Here is a 21938-nt window from a genome sequence, read left to right as displayed (position 1 = left end):
TTAAATGCTGGTGTTTTTACTACCAAATTCACCTGACCTGAAGGCGATGAAAAATGTCTGGGATGGTGTGGGTGCCAGTTCCATGCCCTCTAACCACTGGCCCGTAGCTGACCGGACTTTCGTGACTTGTGCCTTGACATCCAAATGTCACTTACGAACGGAAACCTACCAAGATTCTTTTCGAATTCATGCCACGCGGAATATCTGCTGTATTGCTTTCTACATGTGGATGAAGTTAAGCAAGAGGTCATAACTGGTCCGGGGACGGGGCTCACAACCCGAAGCACACGCCACATGACACTAAGCACTAACGAAGGACTGGGTCCCTTACTTCGATTGCACATAATTCATTAAGGTCAATCCAGCACATTTATTTCAAATAAGATAAATGAAGCTACATTTGAATCTGTCTGACATTAAACAGGAATAAAAAAAAAACAATTTTAATATCAGCTGATTTAGTGCGTGAAGCGCGACTTAAGCCAATAACCAGATAAACTAAACAATTCTCCGTAGTTCAAAGAAAGAGAAAAGCAAAATTGAATCAGTACCCCCCCCCCCCCACTAACATATATCCAAAAAACCTTATATTAAATGCCTTCCAGGCAACCAGTAACCGTCGCAGGAGTTTCACGATTAGCAAACAGCCCCAGCGTAACAAGCATCACACATGTGCTTACGTCCGAGCCACAACTCGCCAGTCTCACGGGCCGCCCCAAACCGACTGCCTCACGCCGTCCCGTGCGCCCCAGCCGAAAACACAAAGATGCTCATTCTCGGGGACGCACCAAAGATGATCGCTGATGATCGACCAGCGATCTGGCTCAATAACGTTTTGGCACATCAGAATCTCATTCCTTATGAGCCTAATAAAGATTCTTCGTTTTTCCTTCAATAATGTTGTCAGCGCTTGCCATTTCCAAGATTTAATTTACGTATTGTCATATTAAACAGCCAAAGGCTCATAAGTTCCATAAACTTTAAAACTGGTGCCAACACTCGAGAATCGTGTTACAATACATAGCTCACGATAATGATACCAGGATGGTCCATTGGAGCCGGCCGCTGTGGCTTTAGTCTAAAACCGCGAGACTGCTACGGTCGCAGGTTCGAATCCTGCCTCAGGCATGGATGTGTGTGATGTCCTTATGTTAGTTACGTTTAAGTAGTTCTAAGTTCTAGGGGACTGATGACCTCAGATGTTAAGTCCCATAGTGCTCAGAGCCATTTGAACCATTTTGTTCCATTTGATGACAGTCTATCTAAAGTGTACTGCCACAGTATGACACTAAATCACTATCATGATGAGTACTTGAGCGTATGTGTTTATACGTACAATGGTTTCCTTCCACAAAGACGGATGAAGAAGTCGAGAATATGTGCAGGCAAGACTTCGAGGAAGAAGTGGCAGATTGTGTACCACACGACTGAAGTCGTCACAATTGGCTGACAATACCACAAAATTGGTCGTAGAGGAACCTCCGTCGCATTTATCCTCTGCAGATTCTTCATGACGCCTCCCCAGGTGACGTAGTTCTGACGACCGTTAGTTATGTTGCAAACATACGGATTCGGCTGCCTGTAACAAACATCAAGTTAGTGTTGATAGTGGACCGTAAATTGCCCCAGTCTTGGGATAATTTTCATTGTTAGTGTTTAAAATGCTATTTTTCTTTTTTAGTGTTTAAAATATTTTCTATGATTTTATCTACACTACCGGTCATTAAAATTGGTACACCGGTACACCAAGAAGAAATGCAGATGATAAACGGATATTCATTGGACAAATGTATTATACTAGAACTGACTAGTGATTACATTTTCACGCAATTTGGGTGCATAGATCCTGAGTAATCAGTACCCAGAACAACCACCTCTGGCCGTAATAACGGTCTTGATACGCCTGGGTATTTGAGTCAAACAGAGCTTGGATGGCGTGTACAGGAACACCTGCCCATGCAGCTTCAACACGATACCACAGTTCATCGAGAGTAGTGACTGGCGTATTGTGACGAGCCAGTTGCTCGGCCACCATTGACCAGACGTTTTCAATTGGTGAGAGATATGGAGAATGTGCTGGCCAGGGCAGCAGTCGAACATTTTCTGTATCCAGAAAGGCTCGTACAGGACCTGCAACATGCGCTCGTGCATTATCCTGCTGAAATGTAGGGTTTCGCAGGGATCGAATGAAGCGTAGAGCCACGGGTCGTAACACATCAGAAATGTAACGTCCACTGTTCAAAGTGCCGTCAATGCGAACAACAGGTGACCGAGACGTGTAACCAATGGCACCCCATACCATCACGATGGGTGATACGCCAGTATAGCGATGACGAATACACGCTTTCAATGTATGTTCACCACGATGTCGCCAAACACTGATGTGACCATCATGATGCTGTAAACAGAACCTGGATTCATCCGAAAAAATGAAGTTTTACCGTTCGCACACGCAGGTTCGTCGTTGAGCACACCATCGGAGGCGCTCCTGTCTGTGATGCGGCGTCAAGAGTAACCGTAGCCATAGTATCCGAGCTGATACTCCGTACTGCTGCAAACGTCGTCGAACTGTTCGTGCAGATGGTTGTCTTGCAAACGTCTCCATCTGTTGACTCAGGAATCGAGACGTGGCTGCACGAACCGTTACAGCCATGCGGATAAGATGCCTGTCATCTCGACTACTAGTGATACGAGGCCGTCGGGATCCAGCACGGCGTTCCGTATTACCCTCCTGAACCCACCAATTCCATATGCTGCTGGATCTCGACCAACGCGAACAGCAATGTCGCGATACGATAAACCGCAATCACGACAGGCTACAATCCGACCTTTATCAAAGTCGGAAACGTGATGGTGCGCATTTAACCTCCTTGCACGAGACATCACAACAACGTTTCACCAGGCAACGCCGGTCAAGTGCTGTTTGTGTATGAGAAACCGGTTGGAAACTTTCCTCATATCAGCACGTTGTAGGTGTCGCCACCGGCGCCAACCTTGTGTGAATGCTCTGAAAAGGTAACCATTTGCATATCACAGCATCTTCCTGTCGCTTAAATTTCGCGTCTGTAGCACGTCATTTTCGTGGTGTAGCAATTTTAATGGCCAGTAGTGTACAAAAGTTACATTCACAAAAAATTTCATAATCATTATAAATTATGTATTCTTTTGATGAACAAGGCCTACTATGTTGGTTAGTAATGTCTGCTGGTATCTGGTTAATATCTCTTTTTTTCTTTTGCCTTTCGCCAACATCTCTGCAGGTTTGCCGTGGCTACTGTTAGAGCTGGCACAGATCATTTAAGGGGGTGACAAGATCCCATCCTCTCGCTACCTCGTTACCGACCAAGTGGATAGTGTGTGCAGTTTTACCCATGTGAAAGTCTTCCTAAACATTTGCGAATCGTGTATCTGAGGCGAGACCTGGGTACCAGCCCATCATTCACCTCGTGGGATGTGGGAAACGCCCTTAAGACCACATCCACACTGACTGGCACACCGTGCCTTGTCCCAATCATGAAAGCAGGGTGCTACAACGTGCGACTATCCAGGCGGGGGATGATATGTGATTAACCATTGTCTGGAAACAATCTTCTGGTTTACATTCGAAAAAAAATCTTATTCGCATCTCATACTGTTACTCCGTCACATTCACAATGAGTATTACCCCAAATGGTATTCAGTGAAGGCGGCTGGGGAATGATCAATGATTCGATTGCGTGTGAATAATGGACCTTATAAACCTTTTATTTGTATTAATTATGTGAAACCAGGGCTTGGAGGGAATATGTGGCTGTATTTGTCCATAATAGTTCCCGTTATTGCGTATCGAAGATACTCTGTTCTTCTGCATAATGTAATCCTCATGTTTGATGGTAGTAATAATGTTTTTAAGCATCCAGTCGTCGAATTTTTGATATATTTAATGTTGCATTTTGAAGTTTACGGCCAACGCAGCACACTAGCTTCATATTCAATTTCAGTTGAAGAGTCTTTTCAAAAGTATTACCACTGCGGATTATAGAAAAATATGAAACGAAGGAGGAAGTGTAGAATTGTTGCCAAGATCTTTAGAGATTGTTGATGGAAGGAAGAAGGAGGAGGATTCGAACAGAAGCCTGAATTTTGAGCAAAGACCCAGCCAGGTACTCGCCTCTAGTCGCTTGGAATGACAGAGAACCTAAGTGAGGGCGGCTCCACGTTGATGTGATGTCCGATTACGAATCCACTGTTCTATCGACTGCGGTAACTATAGTTTATCCTCCATTGGTAGGAGGGCCTATACAAGGGCAATGTACTTGAGGACAATATTATGGAAATGGAAGAGGATGTAGATGAAGATGAAATGGGAGATACGATACGGCGTGATGAGTTTGACAGAGCACTGAAAGACCTGAGTCGAAACAAGGCCCCGGGAGTAGACAACATTCCATTAGGGCTACTGACGGCCTTGGGAGAGCCAGTCATGACAAAACTCTACCATCTGGTGAGCAAGATGTATGAGACAGGCGAAATACCCTCAGACTTCAAGAAGAATATAATAATTCCGATCCCAAAGAAAGCAAGTGCTGACAGATGTGAAAATTACCGAACAGTCAGTTTAATAAGTCACAGATGGAAATACTAACTCGTATTCTCTACAGACGAATGGAAAAACTGGTAGAAGCTGACCTTGGGGAAAATCAGTTTGGATTCCGTAGAAATATTGGTACACGTGAGGCAATACTGACCCTACGACTTATCTTAGAAGCTAGATTAAGGAAAGACAAACCTACGTTTCTAGCATTTGTAGACATAGAGAAAGCTTTTGACAATGTTGACTAGAATACTCTCTTTCAAATTCTGAAGGTGGCAGGGGTAAAATACAGGGAGCGAAAGGCTATTTACAATTTGTACACAAACCAGATGGCAGATATAAGAGTCGAGGGGCATGAAAGGACAGCAGTGGTTGGGAAGGGAGTGGGACAGGGTTGTAGCCTATCCCTGGTGTTATTCAATCTGTATATTGAGCAAGCAGTGAAGGAAACAAAAGAAAATTTCGGAGTAGGTATTATAATCCATGGAGAAGAAATAAAAACTTTAAGGTTCGCCGATGACATTGTACTTCTGTCAGAGACAGCAAAGGACTTGGAAGAGCAGTTGAACGGAATGGACAGTGTCATGAAAGGAGGGTATAAGATGAACATCAACAAAAGGAAAACGAGGATAATGGAATGTAGTCGAATTAAATCGGTTGATGCTGAGGGAATTAGATTAGGAAATGAGACACTTAAAGTAGTAAAGGAGTTTTGCTATTTGGGGAGCAAAATAACTGATGATGGTCGAAGTAGAGAGGATATAAAATGTAGACTGGCAATGGAAAGGAAAGCGTTTCTGAAGAAGAGAAATTTGTTAACATCGAGTATTGATTTAAGTGTCAGGAATTCGTTTCTGAAAGTATTTGTATGGAGCGTAGCCGTGTATGGAAGTGAAACATGGATGATAACTAGTTTGGACAAGAAGAGAATAGAAGCTTTCGAAATGTGGTGCTACAGAAGAATGCTGAAGATTAGGTGGGTAGATCATATAACTAATGAGGAGGTATTGAATAGGATTGGGGAGAAGAGAGGTTTGTGGCACAACTTAACTAGAAGAAGGGATCGGTTGGTAGGACATGTTCTGAGGCATCAAGGGATCACCAGTTTCGTATTGGAGGGCAGCGTGGGGGGTAAAAACCGTAGAGGGAGACCAAGAGATGAATACACTAAACAGATTCAGAGGGATGTAGGTTGCAGTTGGTACTGGGTGATGAAGAAGTTTGCACAGGATAGAGTAGCATGGAGAGCTGCATCAAACCAGTCTCAGGACTGAAGACCACAACAACAACAATATGGTAGAAGAGTAATGCAAGCACTCCAGCCCAGTAACAGGGTACAAGCGGTTGAGATACAGTATCGTAGCGGCTGTTGAGATGAAGCTCACATCCTGGATTCAGCACTGGGAGAGTACACAGTCTGAGACTGCCTCCTCCTCCTTCCCTCCTCCCCTTCCCTCAAATAGCATACTGTCGCCCTCTCCTTCAATGCGCCACAGATACCTAATTTATACTATATAAAATGCGCTCTTCTTTTTGTTTCTTTCCTTACTTGTTATGCCTAATTAAATGCCGTATTTCAACTTATCAGCTTGGTCTGAGAGGGTGCGTGATTAGCCGAGCGGTCTCAGGCGCTGCAGTCATGGACTGTGCGGCTGGTCCCGGCGGAGGTTCGAGTCCTCTCTCGGGAATGGGTGTGTGTGTTTGTCCTTAGCATAATTTAGTTTAAGTAGTGTGTAAGCTTAGGGACTGATGACCTTAGCAGTTAAGTCCCATAAGATTTCACACATATTTGAACATTTTTTGGTCTTCTCCTCTTCCCAAAACCTCTTAATTCGCTGTATGTGGTTTGTTGCGCCCATCTGTTCACAGCTTTACAGCAGTCTTTCCAGCTTTTCTGCGAATATTGGATTGTCCGCATGCAAAACACCTTTTGGTTATTTACTTTTCCAAAGTAATTTCAACGAAACAATGCCATTACCTCTTGTTTACTTCATTCTTTTTACTTGAAACTCATTGCAAAATTTCTATGTTTGCTGCAGTCTTTCTCATCATAGAGGATCACCCGTTTGTTTATAGAGTTTTAGTTGCTCTAACAACACAAAAAAATCACAACGTTTCATAGTGACAGTAATCCAGTTTGTCTGTTGTACTGTTCTACAAAACACATTATACTTGTCAAGTGCCACATTATTACTTCCACATCTAAAATGTATGCAGAAGCATGTAAGCATTGACATACAAAATGTCTACATGTGCATATCTACATATATACTCCGCTAGCCACCAAGTGGTGTGTGGCGGAGGGCACAATTCGTGTCAAAGTCATATTTTACCCCGTCTGTTCCACTCGCTGATCGCGCGAGGGAAAACGACTGTCTGAACGCCTCAGTACGAGCTCTAATGTCCCTTATCTTTGAATGGTGATCATTGCGCGATTTGAAAGTTGGTGGTAATAATATATGCTCTACATCTTCGGCGAAGATGGGATTTCGGAATTTAGTCAGCAGCCCCTTCCGCTTAGCGCGCCGTCAATCTACAAGTGTGTCCCAACTTTCTATGAGATTTGTAACGCTCTCGCGATGGCTAAATGTACCAGTCACGAATCTTCCCGCTCTTCTTTGGACCTTCTCAATCTCTTGAATCAGACCCAACTGGTAAGGGTCCCATGCAGACGAACAATACTCTAAGACTGGACGAACTAACGTATTGTAAGCTATTTCCTCTGTTGAAGGACTGCGTCGCTTCAGGATTCTACCAATAAACCGCAGTCTAGAGTTCGTCTTGCCTGTTACTTGTGTAATCTGATCATTCCATTTGAGATCATTTCGAATAGTCACACCCAGATACTTGACGGGTGTTACCGCTTCCAAAGACTGGGCAATTTTGTACTCATACATTAACGGGGATTTTCGCCTTGTTATATGCAGTAGCTTACACTTACTAATATTACCGGTCATTACACCACGCATTTATTTTCTGCAAATCCTCAGTGATTTGTTCACAACTTTCGTGTGATACTACTTTCCTGTAGACTACAACATCATTGGCAAACAGTCTAATGCCGCTGTCAACACTATCAACCAGATCGTTTATGTAGATCGTAAAAAGCAGCGGACCTATTACACTGCCCTGGGGCACACCTGAAGTTACGCTTCTTTCTGTTGAAGTCACCCCATTCAGGACGACATACTGCTCCCTGTCTGTTAGAATACTATCTATCCAACCGCATATGTCATCGGATAGGCCATAAGCGCGCACCTTTGGAGCAAGCGACAGTGCGGAACTGAGTCGAACGCCTTTAGAAAGTCGAGAAATGTGGCATCAACGTGGGATCCGGTATCTAGAGCCTGTTGGGGACAGCTGTGTCTCGCATGACCGCTGTTTCCTAAAACAGTGCTGGTTTCTGCAGATGAGCTTCTCAGAGTCTAGAAAGGTCATTATGTCTGAACACAAAATATGTTCCATGATTCTACAACAAATCTATGTCAGTGAAATTGCCCGGTAATTATGTGCATCGGATTTTTTACCCTTTTTGTAGATTGCTATGACCTGAGCCTTCTTCCAGGCCCGTGGAACTTTCCGCTGTTCCAATGATATGTGAAAGAATCTGGATCCATGTGGAGCACGTGTTGATCTCACCGCGGACTTCTACACTGAGCCACACACAACAGATTTCATCAAAGTGTACGGGCCTGAAGATGGCGTTGACGCAACGTCGAAACTAGTAGTGAAGTAAATAAAAAATCTTAAGTACAGTTGGAGGAATTTCGTTTTTAATAAACATTATACTAGCTGTGTTCCACCTTTATCCAGTTTAAATTAGGATGTACGCAGATAAAATCTTACCGTGATACCGTCTGGGTCAGATGCCTTCCTAGCGACTAACGATCAGATACACTAAACACTACGTCAGCCATCCTTGCGTTTGTTCGATAATTGAAAGGGGGAATGGTGCTGCAGTCCTCTACTGTAAACGAGTTTTTCAAAGCTAGGTTTAGAATTTTGGTCTTCTGTTTATCATCATCCGTTACATTACCCGTACTGTCAGCAAGATAAGGTACTGAATTGTTTGTAGCGTTCATTGATTTAACGTACGACCAAAATTTTTTATCTGCAGATAAAAAAACATTGCTTTCAAATTCGTTAAAAGAATCTCTCATTGACTTTCTGACAGCTGCTTTCATTTCGCTTAATTTCTGTTTGTCAGCGGGGCAGTGACTACGTTTAAAACGACTGTGCAAAATACTCTGCTTTCTCAGCAACTTCCTAATATGTTTGTTGTACCAAGGTGGATCCTTTCCCTCCCCTATATTATTGCTAGGCACATACCTCTCTAGCACATGGTGGACAATACCTTTAAATTCCGACCAAAGTTGCTCAATATCTTTGTGTCCCGCTATGAATGCTTGGAGCTGACTATGAAGATATTCGTTAATGATAGTTTTATTTGCTTTTCCAAACAAGAAAACTCTACGCTGTTTCTTTAGTTGTTTGGCAACTTCCACTGACATAGAAGCCACAACGACTTTATAGTCGCTAATACCTTCTTCTAGATTAACTTCCTCAAAAGGATCAGGTATGTTTGTCCTAAGATATCTAATATGTTCCCATCTCTAGTTGGTTTACTAACCAATTGCTCATGGTTGTATGTTGACGGCCCTCCTAGAATAACATCACACGAGTTTTTGCTTCTGCCCCCTGTGATGAAAGTGTAATTTTTCCAGTCAATGGATGCCATTTTTAAGTCTCCACCTGTAACTAATTTATAATTTGGATATTTATTCCCTATTTACTCAAGATTTTCCCTGAAACCTTCTGCGACGATTGTTGCGGATGCTGGTGGTCTATAAAAACATCGTAATACAATAGTCAATCCTTGTCTGATTGACAGCTTTATCCAGACTGTAATTATTCAGACTTTCCAGACAAGGAGTTGCCATGTTGATTAATCAGGTTTCTGCCAGTTATTCGTGTCTTTCCTGCACGATATTTCAGCTGCTTGACTCGCAGTCTTCTTCAGGTGCTGTCTCATACTGCACGTGAAGAATACTGCGAGTCACGCAGTTGAAATATCGTGCAGGAAAGACGCCAATAGCCGGCAGAAACCCGATGAATCAACATTTATCCAGATTATTTCACAGTCCGACCTAGTATCGATCTCAACTGCGTTTAAATAACTTTCAACTGCAATGAACAAACCACTTCCTTAGCATCGGTCCTTTTCTTCCTAAACATTGTCCAAACCGAGTTCAAATTTTCACTGCTATTTATGCCTGGTATCAATCAGCTATCGGTACCTAATGCAATATTGGTATTGCTACTGTTGATTTCGGAGAGTATCTCGGAGATCTTGCTACAGACACTTCGACAATTTACTAACATGAAATTTAGCATATTTAAATCCTTTGGAATGATCTGTTTAGGCGAACCAACAATTTTTAAAGTTGGCACTCCCACATCAGTGCCACGAACTGGTAATTTTTCACGCCGACGGTTTGATTCCCGCTGGGATGAAACTAATCTAAAAAAAAACCATGTGCAGGCCACAAGTACTGTGCTACCCATATAGCTATTTCCTGTGTGTAGTGCACCCCTGATCTATCGAGGGGCGTCCTAAAACCTTCCACCCCATAGCGTAGGTTGAGGAATCTGCAACCATTTTCGTCACAGCCTCTGGTTTAGATTCTCCACTCGATTCCAAACCATAGGACCCCGGTCCACCCTGGGTGCGATGCTGCAGAGAGATGGTGGCCCCCATCGCCAATATAGCGAGCCGTCGAAAGGACCCAAAGATTTCCTCGAAACCCCAACAACAGGCATCGTTGGTGCCGATATTTGCAACAATCTGCAGCTGACTGCACCCTGCAAGCTCGATAGCCACCGGAAGAGCGTCTTCCACATCCCAGACAAGGCCCCCCGGCAAGCACACCAAGTGGATGTTGGACTTCTTCCCCGCCCTAGACGATATGTTCCTGAGGGACTCCACGTCCCGCCTAACATTGGAGCTCCCAATAACTAACAAACGCCTAACCCCACGTGCCTGTCCGCACCTTGCTGAAGGAGCGGCCACTATCCTGGAAGAAGCTGCATTCTGATCTGGCTCAGCCCCCCCCCCCCCCCTCCAGCATCAGAGAGCACACTTTATCTATTAGCAGAGTGCATGGGATTTGGCAGGAGCCTGCATCCCCCATACAACCTTCACCTTGCACCTTGAGGCTCGAGACCTCGACACAGTCCGCCACCCACACTGAGATGAGAGTGGGCAGGCCGGCTCAGTCGCACCTGAGATCGGCTCAGTGGCAGAGAGCTGTGACATCCCCCCCCCCTCCCCCCCCCCCCCCCCCCCCGTGCACATCTAGTACAGCAGAGGCTGCTCCAGGCACCCCATTCCCACCCAACACGTGCACTCTGGAGCTTGTTGACTGTGGCCACCAAAGCTTCCAGCTGCGTTTGGACTGTGGCCAGCTCCTCCTGCATCCGCAAACAACAGACACAGTCCCTATGCATCAAGCTAATAACTACAGCTACACTGTAGTTGGCAGAAAGGACATTCAATAATGAAAAACGTTAAAAATGTATGGTAGAAGCTAGATCTGGTGCTTATTTTCCTGCTAGGGGCTATCTAGTGAATACTAAAGAATAAGACAGTGACCTAGAGTAAACTGCTCTGGGTTATCTAGTGAATATTATTAACGAATTAAACAGTAACCTACGGTAAGTTACACCGACTGATTATCCTCGTATTTATAATGTAAACAAGCTTTTACGTGCACGCGAAAATGACCTAATAAATCTATAAAAACTGATACCTTAAATGTACCAAGTCTAAATGACAATATACGTGAATACTGAGTATTGTACACTGACAGATGCATATACAAAACAAAACCTTTAGCTAACAATCAGAGTTCAGAATGTAAAGCACAAATACGAACTCTATTTTTTAGGAACTGATGGGCTTACAGTACACTAAAGCCCACAAAAGCTAAGGAATTTAAGCAGACGGCGAGGTGAGTTTTAGTTTTCTGCTAACTAAACCGCATGTAAAAGGGCTCAGAAATTGTATTGTAACACTTATTTACTGAGATATTGTAGTGTAATTTACCACGTAATTTACGTTTGCTTAACTGTTAACGGTCGCAGGTTGCGCTAGTCAAACGTATACAAGTGAGGATAGAATTCACTGTCAGTATCACTATTCCTAATAAAATGTATAAAAACTGCTACCTTCAATGTACTGAATCTAAATGACACTAATAAACGCGAATACTGAGTATTTTTTTACAGTAACTTAAACTGATTAACTCTTGTGTTTATAATGTAAACAAACGTTTTCGTGCATGAGAAGAATGACCTAATAAAACTTATAAAAACTTCTACCTTCAATGTATTGAGTCTAAATCACACTAATAAACGCAAATACTGAGTATTGTGCACTGATTTAATTGTTAATCTCGCGTATTTAACGTCAGTTAAGAATGCAAACAAACATTTACGAACACGTGGACTGTCCTAAACAGGAACTTCGCTTATCTTATTCAGACGCAAATGAAATGTGAAACCTTCAATTTATCACGTCTAAATGACACTAATGCACGTAAATACTATATAATAGCGAAAACTATTAATTACTAGCTAAATCACTTATCTCGTAACGAAGCAAGCGAAAAGCGGGGCGTCAGGGTTGACATCTATGTCGATATCTATGTTATTATAATGTCTAATATTTCTGTGAAAAACACGTACACACACACACACACACACACACACACATACACACACACACACGAAATGTTTACGTCAATCCTCAAATTATTGTTTCCCCGTCCAAATAACCACCATAATTGGAGCCTAAAACATGACTCCGATCTCTCAATTTTTCTATAACAATACAACACACACGCAGATAAAAATAACGCGCTAAGCATGCAACTGTCACTTCATTTCAGGGATAAATATTGTTTCCGCGTGCAGATAAAAATAATGTGTTAAGCATTCGGCTGTAACTTCATTTCAGGCATAAATTTGGCTATGTCAAAAAACGATCCTGATCAAATCTGTAGCTGTGCTAAACAAATGTTCTGTTAAGTGATAGTTGACACATGCAAATAGACACTCTGAATTACTCCTTCAACTGTCAGTTACCAGAACAGAGCATATGATGTATAATTTACACTTAATACATAAAAAGCACTGTGAATTACCAAATGAAGTGGCATAATGCTATTTGCGAATTGTCTGTAACAGTTATCAAAATATGTCATGGTACTGACATTTCGAATGCAGCCTTACTTGAGGCTTTGCTACTGTTGGAACTTTCAGCATCTGCGGTGTTTAGAAATTTTTTCGGTAATCCTTCACCTCACTGAACACCATTTTAGGTGGGAAGATGATGATGCATCATATTGTATACTAGGAAAATATAATCGATGTTATTAATTGGATTACATAGTTTTTATTAAAGTTGTTTGGAGTACCACCCATAGTTGCATGTTTATCCATGGGCAATATTTTCCTTCGGCACTTTGACATGACAAACCGTAGAAAAACGATGCATTTTGAAAAAATGTTTAAAGCGTTGTGCCACTGAAACTGCATTAGTTCTGATACTCAGGGATAAGGATGTAATGCCGCAATTACGAAATGTAAAGACAAATGTAATCAAAGAGGATCATGGAAAAGATTCCACAAAGAGAGAAAATTTCTATATCTCAACACCAAGATAAAAGTTTTTATCAAATACATAACGATTTCGAGTACAAACCACATGTGGCACTACTGTCACAACATACTCGTAAGAGTTCTGTACATTAATAGTGGACAAAATAACACATGCGATTGTAGCTGCTCTACTGTAACAACTTAGAGTTTAAGCTGCTCTTATCGAAGAGCTTAGTTCATTTATTGTACCACACATTAAAGAACCTAAAAATTGTCTGTATTATGTATGGAAGTACATAAAAATCGTTCCTATAACATTACAAAACACACATGCAACTCCTGCTGATCTAACGTACATAATGTTGAAGGGGATGATTGGGTGACTGGAAAAACACACTGAAAATTCAAATAGTTTATTTTAAACAGTAAATAAGTCTGATGAACGTTCACAAAAGAATTTGGCCTGCTCCATAACACAATGATAATGGACATTTACTTCGCTAATAAGATGTTAACAAAAATAATTTTTCCAAACAGAGACAAGTTAGCGACTGCAACCATAGTTGATAATATTATTAGCTTAGAGCAAGTATCTTGGGGTAACTATCAAATTTTAACCTTAAAAATTATCGAAAGCAGGATTCTGAAATCTATAGTTATTATAATACAATTTAAGAAAGGTTGACAAGATTGGCTACTAATCAGTTCTGGATATATGGTGTTGGAATATTAGTCTGGCCTTCCTGTGGAAGCTGTATTGATGTTCACGTTTTTTCCAAACACATCAAAAACAAGTCAGGTTCATGGCCATACCCTTTCATAAATCAATATGTTTAAGCCTAATGTGCAACCATTACCTGAAACACAAATACTTTAAAAACTGAACAGACAAACGATTCTCGCAGCCTACAAAACAGTTCATGCACAGCTATATCGATATTGCAAGACCATCTATCAAGAAGCACATGTAATTTGATATAAGTCGCAGAGCAGTAGAAAATTACCCATTCACATATGAGTAACGATTACAAAGGGCTTACAAAGCGTCGTCCACAAATACACATTACAGGAAGGACTCAGCAAATTTGGCCTGCCCTATATAAACCAATTAACAGTGACACGCCAAAACATACCATGAACGTCAAGTCGAGGGCCATGCAATACATCATTATCGTATTACATTACGTTTACATTACATTTATCGTTTTCCATGGATCCCTTGGAGAGAAGTTTCTGGGATGCGGAAAGATTCAAAGTTTTTTTTTTTAAACTCAGACAAGTGGATATTGTATAATTCTAATGCAGACAGAGTTATGAGCTATAAACCTTGTGAAGATATTCATCGATGGAGTGGAAGGAGTTGGCCTACAGGAAGTTCTTTAATTCACTCTGAAACAGATCTTTATCACTTACATGACCTTTGATATGCTCTGGTAAGTTATTAAATATTTGAGTACCCATGTATTTGACTCCTTTTTGTACTAATGTTAAGCTTTTATAGTCCTTATACAGATTGTTTTTGGTTCTGGTATTACAATCACCTTTTGCACTATTTTGTGTAAAAAGAGACATATTGGAAATGACAAAGGGCATCAATGTGTATATGTACTGAGAAGTAGTAGTTAGAATACCAAGTTTCTTAAAGAGGTGTCTGAATGATGATCTAGGACTGACACCAAATATAATTCTAATGACTCATTTCTGAATTTTGAAAATGTTCTCTTTGTAAGAGGAGTTTCCCCAAAAGATGATTACATAACTCATTAGTGAATAGAAGCGGGCCAAATAAACTAACTTATTCATTTTTAAATCACGTATTTCTGCTATCATGCATACTGAAAATGTAGCTGAACTAAGGAGTTTCATTAAGTCTAGAATGTGCGTTTTCCAATTCAGGTTGTGGTCAATTTGTAGCCCTAATATTTTGACACTGTCTACAGCTTTAATTTCGTTATTTGAATACATTATACCTATAGGGTCAGGTACTCTTAGTGAGGTACTAAACTGTATGTACTGGGTCTTGTCCAAATTCAGTGACAATCCATTTGCTGTGAACCACCCTTTGATACTTACAAATACGTCATTAGCTGATTGCTCTGTGAGATCACAGGTACAGTTTTTTGTACCAATCTGCAAATAAAACAAAATTTGCGTTTTGTGACTGCGTATGGAAGGTCATTAATATATAATAGGAACAACAAGGAACTTAAAATAGAGCTTTGGGGCACACCTTGTCGGATGGTTTACTATTTTGAATGACTATTGTTATGTGGTAAGCCTGATACAGACACACACTGTTTTCCATTAAAAAGATAGAATGAGAACCATGAGCCTGCTACTCCTGTTACCCCACAATATTTTAACTTTTGTAGATGAATATCATGCTTTACACAATCAAAAGCTTTAGCCAGATCACAATATATTCCAGGTGATGATAACTTTTCATTTTTTGATTCTAATGTATCATCTGTGAAAGTGAATGTAGCTTGATCAGTTGGCAATCCTTTCCGAAATTCAAAATGATTGCAAATGAGAATATTTTTCTGTACTATGTGTTTATAAAGTCTATTGTACATAACCCTTTCAAACACTTCTGAAAGTATTGCCAGTAATGAAATGGGACAGAAGATTTCCACTGATGATTTGTCACCTTTTTTGTGTAATGGTTTGACAATAGCATATTTATGCATATTCTGATTTCATCATAACCACTGGAGCATTTAATAGGGTAGCTAATAATATAAGAAATCTCATTCAGTTAGGTAGGATATAGTTGAATTTTGTCAAACTTCTGTGGCTATGCATTTTTTAAATATTTTAAGCTGTCTTCTGAGGAACTGTGTTCCTGAAAGGAGGAAGTTGTTGAAAGTGTCTGTAATTTTGGGGATATGTCTAATAATTATTTATATTTAACATAACCTCTGCATTTTACTGGTTAGTTTTTCCTGTTCCACTTTTTACTATGTTCCATATAGTTTATACCTTGTTATTAGAGGCATTTACTTTTTCTTGATAATAAATACATTTTGAGGTTCTGATTACTTTGTTTAGAACTTTATAATATAATTTGTGATTTGTTTTAGCTCTCTAGTCATCGTTTTCCCTTGACATTAAGTACAGTCTTCTTTTCGTTTTACAAGATCTTTTATTCCATTTGTAATCCAAGGTTTTGAAACATTTAATCTATTTGCTTTGATTACTTTCTTAGGGAAGTAGTTTTGAATGTGATCTATGACTGATTTAGAGAAACAGTTATAGTTTTCATTTATCCTGGGTGAATTGTATACATCTTTCCAGTCTGTATTCCTCAAACAGTTTTTTATACCTTCAATTCTTATTTCATTCATTATTCGTATAGTTTCCCACTTCCTGTTATTAGTTGAATCAGATCCCACTATATTAAATGTAAGCAACTGGGCATCATGATCTGAAAGGCCATTAATTATTGGATTTATACTATGAATTTCTAGTGTGGTAGTATCTATGAAAACGTTATCAATAGCGGTGCTGTTGGTACACATAATCCTGGTTGGGAACTGTACTGAAGGAATGAGATTATAAGAAGTGGTAAGAGACGCTAGTATGGATCTTGAGTAAATATCCTCCAGAAAATTAAAATTAAAATCTGCACTTAACACGAGTTCATTATTTTTATAAGTTAAGAAATATAATACTACATGAAGCTGTTTAGTGAATAGCTGGAAATTACCAGTTGAAGTTCTGTATATAATGACTATAATTATTTTTGTTTTGTGTGTTTCTACTTGTGTGGCACATACTTCAAAATGCTGATCTCTACAGTATTTAAGAATGTCAGTGTTTTTATAATTGTGACCCTTTATAAGGTAGATGGCAACTCCTCCTTTCTCTGTCTCTTTTCTACAATACTTTGAAGCTAAGATATATCCTTCCATATTAAGGATTTCAATTTCAGTACCTAAATGATGTTCAGCAATACAAATAATATCAACAGGATTTGTGGACTGCAGCTCATCTAAGCAGATCTGAAATTCATTAATTTTGTTTTTTAAACCTTTGATATTTTTATGTAGTATATTAACTGGTACTTTATTTTGTCTTCACAAGTATTATGCTTAACACTTTCAGATACATCTTCTTTCAATATTGAATGTGTAGATAATGAGCTTAACCTAAAAAACTAATACTCCCATGAGTTGTAGTTTCCTCCCTTGAAGAATTTGCTATCAACCTAGCCAGATATCCTTCCCTATTCTATTGAGATGCAGGCCATGAGAAGTAAAACCGCACCTACCAATATCATGAATCGGTAAGGACATAGCAGATGTCACCGCACCTGGTGTCCAATTATATATGGCATTGGAACAGCTATTATCGACCACAGTGGTCCCTAGAAACAGTCGCAATAGCAACCACACTTACGACTCATGCTGCTACATATGTCTGTCACGCTCTCTCTCCAGGAAGCGGCGTGTGATCCACACTATCTAGTCATCTGAGGTACATGAGGGGCTAGTATAAACAACTGCATAGCCACTGCAGTCGTAGTACCGGCCTGACTGCCAACAAGAAGACACTGCCCTCTCTCTCTTCATGGCACACTTCGCATGCAAGAAACACGATGCCCTCTCCAACAACACGTCTTCATCACGGATCTTACTGAGTGGTAGTGCTGGCCTTGGCACAAGGAGAAACACATGCGAACAAGCAGTGCAAGCACAGTGACAACTGGATACACGACGCATATGCTGGCAGAGTCTTAACTAGCTCAGCTGAAATATGGTGACAGAAATTTACAGACCTCTAGCAATTCGACTGACCTTTCATACTACGATCTATATGCATGCAAAGTTTTAAATTTCACAATTTTTGGTCTGTTAAAAGTGTGAAACAATAATGAAACTAAGTTCGTTGAAAAGAGCAGCTTAAGCGGTAAGCCAAGTCAGTAGTGCTCTTATGCATGCAATGTGTATTTTTTAATGTTGCAGAACAATTATGAAATTAGAGCCACATATATTTGACACTTGAAATCTTTACATGTTTTGATAAATAATACAGACAAAATTATATTGGAAAAATGATCATTATTTCCTTTACGATCAGAGAACAGTAATTACGCTTGAGCATTATAATAAGCAAATAAATGTGTTTTGTACTCGAAATCTGAATATGTTTGACAAATAATTTTATTTTCGTCCAAAGGTTGTATTTTCGAGGTATTGATCTTTCCTCTCTTTCAAAACTTATCCATCATTGGCCTGGTCCATGGTGTGTATCTCGAAACTGTAATTGGAGCATTACTGGTTTATCCATGTGGGTTACGAAAATATGTAGTTTAGGAGACGCAACGCGTTAAATATCACATGAAAACGCATCACGTTTAGTTTGGCTTTTTGTGATACACTGTCAGAAAAATCTCATGGCAGTGGTTAAACATGCTATCATAGGTGGGTCCGAGGTTAATTTAAGAAAAAGTTACGTTATACAGTCATTTACCTCAATTATATTTGGAAATAATGTCGAACATGATGCATTACTTCCTCCCCTCTCCCATAAAATGGTGCTTAGTGAGAGGAAGGATTGCTGAAAAACTTTCAAAAATATATATTCTCAAGTAGGCCTAAATTTGGAGCCTCAAATATATTACAGACAATTTAGAAATGGAAACGGCATTGTGGCATTTCATTTCACAGTCCATATTCATGTTTTAGGTGTCAGTTATAAGTTACCTTATACATTAACTGCCCACTTGCAATCGTTGACAGAGTACTGTATTCACTGTGTCTATTGGCGTGTGTCAACTGTCACAGGTAGCCAGTTTACTGTATTTTTTAAGACAATATGTATATAGCACAGCTATAGGCTTTTTCAGCTTCCTTTCTGTATGTAGTGTCAATCATGCCAAAACTGAAGTGTCAGCTGCCTGCTTAGCATACTGTTTTTAACTGCATGTGTTTGGTACAGTTAAGAACAATTTAGATGTGGAAAGAGCGTTGGTGCACTCAATTCAAGAGTCCACAGTCATACTTCACCGATAATAGACATGAAACTAATATTTTGAATCACCTTAATAAACAATGTGTGTGTGTGTGTGTGTGTGTGCAAACGTGTGTGTGCAAACGTGTGTGTAAGAGAGAGAGAGAAAGAGTTTGTGTGTGTTTAGGAATTTTTGTAAACATTTTAAATACGGCAATAGCACTGTGACAAGCACTGTGCTGTGTATGCAGTCATATGATGCACAGTGATGGCAGCAGATGGCACCACCATCTGGGCAATCTCCACAGCAGGTACCACTCAGAGCTGGTCTGTCGCCACATGCATGGTGCTCATAGATGGAACCTATTTATGCTTCTGCCATTAGATTTTCAAGTAGTCAGCTCCATACACCTCTAGTTTTGTCAGCCACAACAGAGGGGGCTGATATCTCCACCCAGTTTTTTCTCCCCCAAAATAGAGCACAGATGGACATTATTCTGCCAGTCATGGGTAATGCAGACATAAAGGCACACGCATCCAGTTGCAGTCCCACTTTGCCTATTTGGAATTATCAGTTGCATTTGATCAGTTTGCACATTTCCAGTTGCACAGCCAACACAGAGCAACAGTTACTACTATTACAGCCAGCCACAATAAAACAGTGGATAGTAAATGCGAGGTATCAAAGTAATATTCGTATTCAGATCAAGAACACAAAACTGTTGGTTACTGCATTCCATACTGAACTTCTACAGGTTAGATAGTTCTCGTTGACTATGGTAGGTTATATTAGTGAACAAAGTTTTACTACATAGCCACACATAAATCACCACTCAAAGCGAAACATTTCGTTGTACACTATTCTAATAAATGCTGCTATTTGTTTTACGTTGTGTTGCCCGTATCTTTTATTACAGATCGCATAACATGCAAACTAACGGCCGCAAAAAACAACACTTTTTTGAATAATATCAGTTAATCACAACATAACATTTTACATTACTAAATAAGCATTGGAGTTTATTAATTCAATATTCGAGGCCACATCATACTCCGCAAGCCATTTAATATTGTGTGGCGGTGGGTACTTTTGGTACCACTATCTGATCCCTCCAACCCCGTTCCACTCGCGAATAGTGCGTGGGAAGTATGATTGTCGGTAAGCCTCTGTATTGGCTCTAATTTCTCGAATTGTCTCCTCTTCATCAATAAGCGAGATGTATGTGGGGAGAAGTAATATGTTGTCCGACTCCTCCTGAAAACTACTGTTCGAAATTTCAGTAGTAAATCTCTCCTTGAGGCACAACGCCTTTCTTTGTTTAACATCTCCGTAACGCTCTCTCGCCAGCTAAACGATCCCGCGACGAAACGAGCCGCTCTTCGTTGGATCTTATCTGTACCCTCTATCAGACCTACGTGATAGGGATCCCAGATAGATGAGCAATACTGAAGAATCTGGCGAATAAGCGCCTTATAAGCCACATCCTTCGTGGATTAGTTACATTTCCAAAGATTCTTCCAATGAGTCTGAGTCTGGTATGTGCTTTCCGCATTATCTGCTATACGTGGTCATTCCACTTAAGGTCGCTCTGGTTAGTTACGCCTACATATTTTACGGCTGACGCTGTCTCCAGCTGTTTGTCAGGAATAGTGTAGCTGAACAGTAATGTATATCTTTTCCTATGTAAGCGCAAAATGTTACATTTATTTACGTTCAGGGTCAACTGCCTGAGTCTCCACCATTCATCAGTTTCTGCAGGTCGTTCCGTAAATTCTTACTATTTTCTGGCGTTGCTACTTTGGTACAGACAATTGCATCATCTGCGAATAGCCTTAAAGAGCATCTGACGCTTTCTTCTACATCATTTATATATATTCTAAACAGGAACGGTCCTGTCACAGTTCCCTGTCGTATTCCAGATATTACCTTTACATCTGGTGATTTTGTTCCATTAAGAGCGACGTGTTGAGTTCTATCCGCAAGTCTTGAATCCAATCTCAAGTCTGCTCCAGTATGCCGTCTACTCGAATTTTTTTATCAAACGGATAGTAAATAGGAGTAATACGTACCTCGTTACTGCAACATGCCACGCCACTATGATGATGGCGTTAACCGTGCAGTCGACAGGTATGAGGTCTGATGCGATGTTGAGGTCTGCCATGAAAACCCGCACCACACCTTTCCCAACAGCTACGAGGAAGCCGATTGGTCCATTCATATTCGCTGCCCAGCCTTCTAGCGGCTCCTTCCAGGTCGATACCACTGTCGGAAAGAAAGTTTTTCAAAATAGCTCTTTCTTCAACTAGTGTTGGGTGCTATGAAATATATCCATTAAAGACTTGTGTGTAGAAATGGTTACGGGTTGTGTGCTGATTTTCGTCTCTTTCATTGAGGAAGAGAAGGACAATCGTGTACGAAACGTAAGAGATGGAAGTGAACATTCGAAGCTCGTAGGGTACTTGACGACATCTTAACACAGCAACCCTCCTCCAACTCCTGTAAGCAACAAACCGGGTAAGGAAGACAGGCGCCATTTGACCAGTGAGACAGGTGAGTGTGAGGGAAATAAAAAAGGTTAGTTTTACGATAGAGAATAAGAACGACACCTCATTGTGACTACCGATCTACATATATCGCATACTAGCTGAAGCAAACCCAGCATTGCCTACGTATTCATGTTGCCAATATTCTATTAGAAACGGAAAAAATGAACTGTGATTGTGGTGAAGTGCCGAAAAAAATTATTTT

At 40.5% G+C, this 21938-nt stretch overlaps 1 protein-coding gene across 1 annotated transcript in view; it reads right to left on the bottom strand.

The window, feature by feature from the left end:
• Positions 1–21938, bottom strand: part of LOC124712463 (fatty acyl-CoA reductase 1-like) — a 158445-nt gene that overhangs the window by 44327 nt on the left and 92180 nt on the right. The window contains exons 6-7 of the mRNA XM_047242759.1: positions 21260–21452; positions 1337–1579 (exon numbers count right to left, since the gene is read on the bottom strand). Coding sequence (XP_047098715.1) covers positions 1337–1579; positions 21260–21452 — 436 coding nt within the window. The remainder of the gene's footprint in view (positions 1–1336; positions 1580–21259; positions 21453–21938) is intronic.

This window comes from Schistocerca piceifrons, chromosome 8 (genome assembly GCF_021461385.2).
Source record: "Schistocerca piceifrons isolate TAMUIC-IGC-003096 chromosome 8, iqSchPice1.1, whole genome shotgun sequence".
In the NCBI taxonomy this organism is placed as follows: domain Eukaryota; kingdom Metazoa; phylum Arthropoda; class Insecta; order Orthoptera; family Acrididae; genus Schistocerca; species Schistocerca piceifrons.
The sequence above is the reverse complement of the archived record's forward strand: the minus strand, read 5'-3'. Positions and strand labels throughout refer to the sequence as shown.